The sequence below is a fragment of the Exserohilum turcica genome (genome assembly GCF_000359705.1).
Source record: "Exserohilum turcica Et28A unplaced genomic scaffold SETTUscaffold_18, whole genome shotgun sequence".
Classification (NCBI taxonomy): domain Eukaryota; kingdom Fungi; phylum Ascomycota; class Dothideomycetes; order Pleosporales; family Pleosporaceae; genus Exserohilum; species Exserohilum turcicum.
In genome coordinates, this window is record NW_007360003.1 from 83,894 (window position 1) to 93,552 (window position 9,659).

At 52.1% G+C, this 9,659-nt stretch overlaps 4 protein-coding genes across 4 annotated transcripts; 3 read left to right on the plus strand and 1 right to left on the minus strand.

Moving 5' to 3' along the window:
• Positions 1 to 1,061: 1,061 nt before the first annotated feature.
• SETTUDRAFT_108927 (uncharacterized protein) lies at positions 1,062 to 2,832 on the plus strand (the record flags this gene model as incomplete). The annotated part of the gene is made up of 3 exons (XM_008026393.1): positions 1,062 to 1,170; positions 1,301 to 2,243; positions 2,496 to 2,832. The coding sequence occupies 3 exons, from the start codon at positions 1,062 to 1,064 to the stop codon at positions 2,830 to 2,832; spliced, it is 1,389 nt and encodes a 462-aa protein (XP_008024584.1).
• A 422-nt stretch (positions 2,833 to 3,254) lies between these two features.
• SETTUDRAFT_160927 (uncharacterized protein) lies at positions 3,255 to 4,838 on the plus strand (the record flags this gene model as incomplete). Its single annotated transcript, XM_008026394.1, has 3 exons — positions 3,255 to 3,379; positions 3,459 to 4,075; positions 4,129 to 4,838. 3 exons carry the CDS (start codon positions 3,255 to 3,257, stop codon positions 4,836 to 4,838), a joined length of 1,452 nt encoding a protein of 483 aa, XP_008024585.1.
• A 1,835-nt stretch (positions 4,839 to 6,673) lies between these two features.
• SETTUDRAFT_39155 (uncharacterized protein) lies at positions 6,674 to 6,976 on the minus strand (the record flags this gene model as incomplete). Its single annotated transcript, XM_008026352.1, has 1 exon — positions 6,674 to 6,976. The coding sequence occupies one exon, from the start codon at positions 6,974 to 6,976 to the stop codon at positions 6,674 to 6,676; it is 303 nt and encodes a 100-aa protein (XP_008024543.1).
• A 954-nt stretch (positions 6,977 to 7,930) lies between these two features.
• Positions 7,931 to 9,227, plus strand: SETTUDRAFT_168832 (carbohydrate esterase family 5 protein). Its single transcript, XM_008026395.1, has one exon. The coding sequence runs from the start codon at positions 7,948 to 7,950 to the stop codon at positions 9,142 to 9,144; it is 1,197 nt and encodes a 398-aa protein (XP_008024586.1). The 5' UTR covers positions 7,931 to 7,947; the 3' UTR covers positions 9,145 to 9,227.
• The last annotated feature ends 432 nt before the right edge of the window (positions 9,228 to 9,659 follow it).

Genomic DNA, 9,659 nt, shown 5'->3' on the forward strand with positions numbered 1-9,659 from the left:
CACAGAAGGCAGCGCTAAAAGCAACTCTTCGCGAGAACTACCTAACAATCCAACTACTCCTCCACACTAGCAAAGGCAGAGAGGCGACTTTAGCTTTCATTGCTAAAACTAGAGTAGGGACTAGAGGCTGGCATCTAGGCCAAGAACAAGACAACTAAAAATAAGCGAGAACAGAGAGACACTACCTAAAACCAATAATAACTAACAAACTTTCTTAAGTTACTTTCCTTAGCCCTAAAAGAGCTCGCTGGAAGACAGCCCTGCTGTCTAACATCTCTTCCTGTTTACTAAACTGCTCTTCAGCAACTGGAGTCTGCTTTAAGCGCAGCTAGAAGCGACTAAACCGCAGCACAATAGCAGTACTATACAGAGAACACTCTCACTTTAAACAAATTGTACCTAGAACGGCCTCTGGCCAAAGTCTTACATAGTCACTGACTGCAGATAGACTCTAATGGAATAATAATAATAATAATAATAATAATAATAATAATAACGTACGCGCATTTTTTGATCATTTTGGAGATGGCTTTGAAAAAAAATGCAGCTAATTGAGATTGTGGCGAGAGCCGTTTCATGGACCAATACCAATATTCATAGAAACATTGAGCGGACACGATGTAAGTGCATACTGGATACTAATGGATGCATCAGTAAGCATTCAGGAGACAAAGCCCGATCTCTGGTGTAATCACGCTAGGCTTTGCTAGCGCGATCGCAACACCATTCATCTCCCTTCCCACCCGGCAGTTTCACGTTCATTGGCAACCCTTTACCTAGACACCCATTGAAAGTGCAGAATCACACACACACACTCTCTCTCTCTTTTTCTCTCTTGTGTTATGGCTCCGCGCAAGAAAGCCGCCACAGCGGTCACCAATGCTAACAAGGTGGCGAAATGCAGCAACTCAATCATTCCGGTTCCTTTGACTCGGCCGGCCGTCGCGCTACCGCCGTCGCGCTCTCACAGCACGTCATACCACCATCCGCTCCTTTTAGGCGACCGCCCAGCATGCGACGCGTTGCTGGGCTGGTTTGATGGCGTCGCAGAAACGCGTAGCATGCCATGGCGGAAAAAGTGGATTGACCCGGCAGATTTTGAAGGCAAGGAAGAAGAGCTCGGACGCGTGCTGTCAAAGAGGGCGTACGAAGTCTGGGTGTCTGAAGTTAGTAAGTAATTGCATTGTGTGGGTTGCAACGTGGGCAAAACGCGCCTACGCGGTGTCACGTGCTCACATGTCGTGGATCACGTTACAGGCAACTTGACATGTCACGCTAAAGTCATACTGACGGGTCAAAGTGTTACAGCAAACACGAGTATCGACAGTCATACCGTACTTCAACAGCTGGATAGAGAAATGGCCGACCGTACAAGACCTTGCTGCTGCGAACCACGACGACGTTCTCTCCGTCTGGAAAGGCCTAGGCTACTACTCGCGTGCAACCCGCCTCCATGAAGGCGCCAAGCAGATGACGTCTGCCCCGAGTGCTTCGGGGATAATTCCCAGCGGTGCGGCTGAGCTGCAACAAGTGCCAGGCATAGGCCGATACACGGCAGGTGCAGTATCTAGTATCGCGTTTGGCGAACCCGAGCCTGTACTCGATGGCAATGTGGCAAGAGTGCTAAGCCGGCAGCTGGGCTTGTACATGGATGCCAAAGACAAAAAGGCCACGGACGTGCTGTGGGATGTGGCAGATCAGTTGATCAAGTTTGCGTCCAAGCATCCGGAACACACGAGAAGCGCTGTGCCAGGACTATGGAATCAAGCGCTGATGGAACTCGGATCTACCGTCTGTACGCCACGACCACGGTGTGACGAGTGCCCCGTGCAAGCAACGTGCAGAGCCTACAGCGAAGGAAAAGCGCTATCTGAAAAGCGGCAGGCACCCGCTTCCCTGCCTGATATCGAGGACGCATGCACGCTGTGCGCCTCTTTAGATACCGAGGATCTGGTTACCATTCCCGAGGATGCCACAGCAAACGACCCACCAAGAACAGCCAAGAAGAGAAAGACGGCCGCGAAGCAGACCAACACTATCTCCAACTACTTCGCCGTCGGCACGCCCAAGCCCAAGGCTGATACCGAGACTGACCAGGAGAGTGCCCAAGACCCGCCAGATGAGGGGTCGAAGAAGCGGAAAATGGCTGATGCGGCTGACGACTTGAAGCCAGTCATGAGCTACTGCTCTTTGTTTCCCATGAAGGTTGCGAAGAAGAAGGCTGCCGAGGAAGATTGCGTCGTGTGCATGGTGGAAGTGTGCTTCCCCGACGGAAATAACAAGTGGCTGATAGAACAGCGGCCCAGCAAAGGTTTGGTGCCCTGTACTGCGGGTAATCTGTCTGCTAACAAAGTGGCTAGGGCTTCTGGCATCCTTGTGGTAAGTACATAGAATGTGCTGTTGCGCATTGGCGTGCATCATCCTTCACGATAGGCCCTTCGCTCGGCTCTTCTCCTTATCGGGCACTGGGCGCTTGCTAATTAATGGTGGCACAGGCAATTCCCGCAGAGCACGCTAATGGCGTCACAGACGACGTCCCAGCAGCGCAAGACATTCGCCCAGCAATACGTCGCAGGCCTTGATCCAGGCAAAACCAATATGGGCCAAGCGCGCCATGTGTCTTCTTTTGCGCCATTGGTCCATGTCTTCACCCATTTGAAGCTCACCATGCACGCCCATCATTTCCGCATCGACGCCGATAACGCCCTAGATTTTGAGCCCCTCTGCAAGGGGCCGCCTACCCGCAAATGGGTCGACGGCGCGTCCATGGACGACGAGACGCTGTCTACGGGCATGCGCAAGTGCTGGCTGCTTGTTTCGGGAGCACAGTAGGCCGCGGGGCAGCCAGAGTGTTGATGTTGAGATGAGTCGCACATGGCAGAACCCCACGCATCGTTATCTCCCGCCAAGGCCTGCGTTTTGTTGGCGCCCGCTCTCCGCCCGCTTGGCTGACTCCACCGCCCCCAGTGCTCTGGGGAAGTGGAACGATAAGGCATCTTAGTGGTTCCTACTATGCCACTCACGGTGAATGCTTCCTTTCCATGCTGCGTCTTACATTAGTTTTTCCCTCTCCCGGCAGCATGCGACGCGTTGCATATCAAGGTTATCCTGGGCAAAATCGTGGTGTCATGGCATCTATGTACAGTTGCAAGTGCTGCCATGGCCCCGGGCTCATGGTACACGGGTGTTTTTGTGTAGAGACTACTTGCAACCTACTACTTGGTTCTTCGTCGCCCATACTTTCTTTGGTGGAGATGGCTGCCTTACCAGCGCCCACTCCTATAACGGAGTGGCCCGACTACAACACCAATCCGGCTGGAGGCGACCCCATGACTACAGATCTCAACGCCCCCTATGACAAGGGAGATTTGTGCTGGATGCTGGTCAGCACCGTGCTCTGCTGGTCAGCACTCGTCTTGTTAGCAGTGCTATTGCACCCTTGCTGACAGTGCACCCAGGCAAATCACACCCGCAATCGGCTTTCTCTATGCTGGCATGCATCGCCGCAAGGCGGCACTCACCATGATTTTCCAGTCGCTCTTCTGTGCATGCGCTGCAGGCATCCAGTTCTGGGTGTATGGATACTCGCTCTATCAATCCCACACCACCGGCCCCTTTATCGGCGACTTGTCCAAGGCTGGCCTGCACAACACTCTGGCCTATCCTTCGCTCGCAAACAGCGACATACCCGATATCATGTATGCCTGTTTTGGCTTCACCTTCGTGACAGCCACGGCCATGATACTGGCTGGCGCCATGCTTGAGCGTGGTCGTTTGGGACCCTCGATGCTGTTCCTGCTCTGCTGGACCACCTTTGTATACTACATCCTGGCGTATGCCGAGTGGAATCCCAGTGGATGGCTGTACAATCTGGGTGTTCTGGATTTCGCGGGCTCGGGTCCAGTGCATATCGCGTCTGGCTTTTCGGCGCTCGCATGGGCAGTCATGTTGGGGCCGCGTGTAGACCCGCATAACGAGTCGCATCACCCACGCATACCGCACTTCAAGCCGCATAGTCCTTTTCTCGTTGGCCTGGGTACGATTTTCATTTGGTTTGGCTGGTTCGCGTTTAATGGTGAGTGTTGGACTGCTTTGCCTTTAGACATTGCGTATTAACCTGTTGTCCAGGTGCTTCGACGGCCAACATCTCCATCCGATCCATCTACATTGTGTGCAACACCAACCTTGCTGCGTGTGGCGGCGGAGTCGCCTGGGTATTGCTAGAATACCTGTTCACTCGGAAATTCTCAATCATCGGCTTCTGCTCCGGCATCATCTCGGGCCTCGTGGGCATCACACCAGCATGTGGATACATCCCTATTGAAACCTCTGCGCTTGTCGGAGCCCTCACGTCCTGCTCCACTTTCTTCGTAGTCAAATACAAGCATCTTCTACGCGTGGACGAAGGCCTGGATATCTTTGCTATCCACGGCGTGGGCGGCTTCGTAGGCGACATTTTGACCGGCTTCTTTGCAGCCAAAAATATCCCTGCGCTCGATGGCGTGAGTAACACGTACGAGGGTGGGTGGTGGAACCACAACTGGAAGCAAATGGGCTATCAACTTGCTGCTGCCACGACATGCGCAACTTGGTCCTTTGTCATCTCCGTTATTCTGCTCTTCATTATCAACAAGATTCCCGGCTGCCATATTAGAGCGACCGAGGATGATGAGCTAAAGGGATTGGATTACAAGTATTTTAGCGATGCTGATGGCGATATTGTCGTGTTGAACGGGTATGGAGCCACGACTCCCGGTGCGACAAGTTTGGGCCTACCAAGTGGTGGGTCAGCGGCGAGCCATCAGGACATTCCTGTCGAAGCTGCCAAGCGGGATTGAATGCGGTTTCGTGTACGAGTGCGACAGCAACATCACTTTTCTTGGGTTGTTCGTTATCGGATTGGCGTTGACACTTTGTTGTCTTATTTTATTCATTGCCCTTTAAGAGCAGTAGCTAGTATACCATTGCTGAGTACGACAATTACATCATGTTGATGATTTGTTATCTTGTCTATTCTTCCCGTGTAACTCAGCTAGGTGCATACAGCTATGCTATTTTAATATTGGGGCTAGGCCTTGATGATTACTAGTCACCCTGGCCCCCTGATGATTTAGGTTTAGAAATTACCGTAATACGTCTTGCGTTAGCTAATAAACTATTAATCTATAAATTTAACATCTAACAAGGTAAAGGAGAAGTTGTATAAGAGTGAGGACCCAGCATTTGTTCAACTTCTCCTGTAGGCGTTTGTTACTTGGCCAGGCTATGCAACTAAAACTAAAGTGTTATCCTCGTATTTCTATTCGATGGTTTACAAGGGTTTCGGTAGTAAACTCTGCTTAATCATTGTGTTCAAAATTGTCAAGGTGTCCCTGTCAAATCACGTGTTGGTGATGCGATAGCCACCCGCATCATTGATGTACGGTACATGTTATCAAGCCATTGTTGTAATGGATTTGGCTCCAGAGTGGAGATTTGACAGGGCTAGCAGTAGCGGCTCGGAGTGATTTTTTGTCACGCCAAGTCTGCAAGCAGACTTGAGTCATGGAGTTAAATAGGCCTTGTAAACAAGGGTTAAGCACTACTTACATGTATAGCCCGAAGAGTCCCACTTCTAGTTCCCAAATCCTACTGCAACTGTATCTGAACTGTCTCTTGGGCTGACTGGTGTGTTAATACGGATTAATTCATCTTGAGCTGTTTTTCTTTGCTCTCTTTTGTGATATCTCTGTCCAGCCCTAAGAGGCTCGAAATTCACTAATAAAACAGTCTGATCCAAAGCCACCCACTTAGGAGGAAGAGAGGGGAATGGGGCATATTGCTAGCTATACACTTTCTGCAGACCTTACGCTGTCAGATGCTACAGATACTCACTATCCTAGCTAAACCTACTTTTAACAAATCATCATAGTTGTCGTATCAGGTTTTCTCTAGTATGCACATGTTGGCAAGGTATAGTGTGACTAATGTAAGATAGCGTACCTTGACGACCACCAGTACAATTTCGTACTCGGTAGACATAGCCAGAAAACATGCCAGCGAATCCAATGTCGTTGAGTGTGTATGATTGATTCAGATCTATGACTAGTTCTGCAAAGCAGGTCCAGATAAGTGACGGTAGTGAATCTTCTTTGTCAACCTACGTAGAAGACTTGCAGTGTTGGACAGGGATTGATAGAAGAAGCAACTTGATTTGGCTGGTCTTGAGTACGAGACATTGCTGTTTTGGGACAAGCTTGGGACTGGCAGCCTAGTACTAAATAGGTCAAGACTACAGGGCGGGTGACCATTAGGGAGACTCAAGCACAAGCTTGTAGGTGGTGGGTTCGTAGATGGGTGGGTGGCCACTAGCGAATGCCTGTGACTGCTGTATGTTTTTTTCTTTGTTTCTTTTTTTTTCTTTTTGCCTTTGGCGTGTTTTGACACCGGAAGCCGACGGGTGCTGTCAGGCAAAAACGGGGCTAGCGTAAGAGAGTTTTGGGCCGACTGAAGTTTGAGACCAAGACGAACCTTGTCAAGGTTTAATTTCAAAGACTATTATGGGATGGCCGAGACGGGTGTCGCACCTACGTAGTTGCTGAGCCTCATATGCTTCTTTTGTTCTTTTGCCCTGGCGCAATTACCTTGGAGTTTAGAGTCGTGGTGGGTCGACTCATGATAGAGGCGGTCCATGTTATTTCCGTACAGGTACGGCTTGGTCATCATGGCGATTGAATGCAGTAATAGCTAACAGGCGTTGCACTCCCGATATGGCGGATGTGGATGCAGAGTTGACCCACTCGTGGCGCAGAGTGTCCCAAAAATACCTTTGTCTCACGGCCGCTAAAGATGCCAGTCGCGATTCTGTTGTCATGGCCAGCTCATCGCTCGTATCTGCCGCCGATTCCTTGCCGAGGACCTTGACCATGACCATGACTACCAGGAGAGGAAAAATTTTCACCTTTTCCAGCATGTGGCGCGATGCAGCAAATGCCATGTTGTGGCGGCATGACTATGTATTGTCTCGCGGCGTGCAGCTTTGCGGACGAGAGAGAGAGATTACGGCCGGTCGATCCGGGGGGATTGGCCCAAGTGGGAGGCGGAGGAACCAGAGGGGAGCAGGACAGCGGTGCTGGGTGCCGGAGCAGTATAGCTTGAGACGGGTGGGCCAGGGTGTCCAGGCATGAAGTTGAGGATGCGTGTTTCGGGCCAAGTGTCTGTGTATCTACCAAGTACACACTACGTACTTACTGCACCAGCACCAGCACTGAGTCGGCCGACTGGCTCAACAGCACGCTACATGACTCTTGCACGCCACGCATCCCGACACGGCGCGGGAATACTCGAGACCATCTTCATATGCACATTAGATAGCAGACATGTAGTATATTGCTGGGCTGCGGCCGGGTCGGGTGGCTGGTCCCATCTCACCTCACTCACCTGATGCGGCATAATGCCGGTGGCTGTAATGCAAGGCCGGCCACGCGACTCACCACCAAAATAACCTCTACTTGCTCTCCTGGGCTAGCCGCCGGCTTCTAGTCCGTTCGGGGTGCATGGCATGTGCAGATACAATAGTTTGGCGAGCTAGGCCAGCGCCCCCCCGGCTCGGGTACTGTACTGTATCCAAAGTGTATGCGCTTGCAAGCATGCGCCTGACTGCTGTAGTGCTTGTCCCCACCGACATATCGATGCTTAGAGCACAATGGGCAATGCGAATACGGGTGGCTCCACCATGGGTTTGACATATCTTCTCCCTTGCCGTCTCACCTTCTTCTTGCACCCTCCTCACTTGGCCGCCCACTCTCGCTCCACACCTGCAAGACATAAGGGATCAATGTCAATGCTATACTACTATTCCTAATCCTTAATCCGTAACCACCGTCGCTATCGAATCCACCCAGCCTTAATATCGCCTGCAACCCTCAACACCTAATCACCCCGTCACCACCACAGCCACCAACCACCATGCCCTCGTCAACATCAATCAAGCGGGGCATTGCTGCCGCTGTGCTTGCCACGCTTCCTCTCGCTCGTGCGCAGGGCACCACTCCCCCCAAGCTCACCGCTGCCTGCAACAATGTAGCCATCTTCATGGCCCGTGGCAACGACGCCCCCTACCACGATGGCCGTACTTCGCCCTTCATCGACGCCACATGCGGAAAGTTCAAGGCCGCCGGCTACTCCTGCGACTACATGGACATTGTCTTTGATGCCACGCTTGGTGTCCCGTACTGCCCGACCATCCAGGAGGGTGCGTACAATGGTGTCCGGCAAATCACCGAGTACAACGCCCAGTGCCCAGACACGTTGATTGTCATCAACGGCTACTCGCAGGGCGCCATGGTCGCCGGCTCGCTGCTCAGCGGAGGAGGCGCCGACGCCTGCGATGTCGACACCAAGACGACTGGCCTGGACTCTACGTCGCCAGCTGGCAAGGCGGTCAAGGCGGCGCTGCTCTGGGGCGATGTCAAGCACACGGCTAACCAGCCCTACAACGTCCTCGACGGCGCCGACAAGCAGGTGTGGCCGCGTACCGGCAGCAACCTTGAGCGTCTCAACCGCTACTCGGACGTCTTGCGCTCGTACTGCGCTGCCGGCGACCCAGTGTGCGCCAGCGGCAATGTCGTCGCTGACCACCTCAACTACTTTGAGCTGTACACGGACGCGGCGTCGACTTGGGTTCTCAACAAGCTTACCCCCCTCCTGGCCAAGTCTTCTTCGTCGGCTACGCCTACGCCTACTCCTACTCCGGTCAGTTCCGTCAAGGCCTCAAGCACCGTCGTCCCCACACCCACCTCGACCGTGGCCCCCAACACCACCGTCACCCCTTCTGCCAAGCCCACCACCATGGTCTCGTCCTACGTCTCTCCCAGCATCAATGGAACCTCGTCGGCCATTTCGACTAACGAGCCAGCCACAGCTTACCCAGTAACTGTCGTGCCCAGCGCGTCCAAGTACTACGGCAACTCGACTATGCCTGCTTCCAGCCCCATCAAGACGTCGACAAAGCCCCAGGAGACGGTCTCGCTGCCTGTGGGACAAGTGTCGCACCCAGCTGCTCCCTCTCCCACCAAGGCGCCTGGGTACTCTGCACAGCCTCCTGCGTGCCCAGCACCCACTGTCTACGAGACCGTGACCCACGTGGTTTACGAGTACGTATGAATCCAGTCGGTATACTGAGCCGAGGAAACGAACGAATTAATGTAAAAAGAAAGGTATTGGGGGTGGGTGGGTAATGAAAGGGTTAATTATTATTGTTCCATTAGAGTCTAGTGAGCTCGAGGCTATGTAAGACTTTGGCCGAGGCCGTTCTAACTAGATTTATTTCAAATACGAGTTTGTGCTTGAAGTGTGTCTGTGGTGCTTCGGCCTTTGTCTAGGTAAGCGATAGCTATCGCTTACTAGACGCCTAGTGCTAAAGAGCATTTTGATAACAGAAAGAGATGTTAGAAAGCAAAGCAATCCTCCAGCGGGCTCTTTTAGGGATAAAAAGAAAAAGTTTCGACTTAGGTAGTTTTAATAAGTAACTCTCTCGTTCATTTTTAATAAGTCTTCATCTCAAGTTTTAGTGAGTAACTCTCTCGTTTGACTTAGTGCCCAGCGAGTAGCAGCTGTCTTGGCGTTTCGACTTGGTGCTTCTACAGAGGTAACCAGTCTCTGTATCAGCGTTTGGATTT

Coding starts and splice junctions, on each gene's coding strand:
- SETTUDRAFT_168832 (XM_008026395.1), top strand. CDS start 7,948: ATGCCCTCGTCAACATCAATCAAGCGGGGCATTGCTGCCGCTGTGCTT.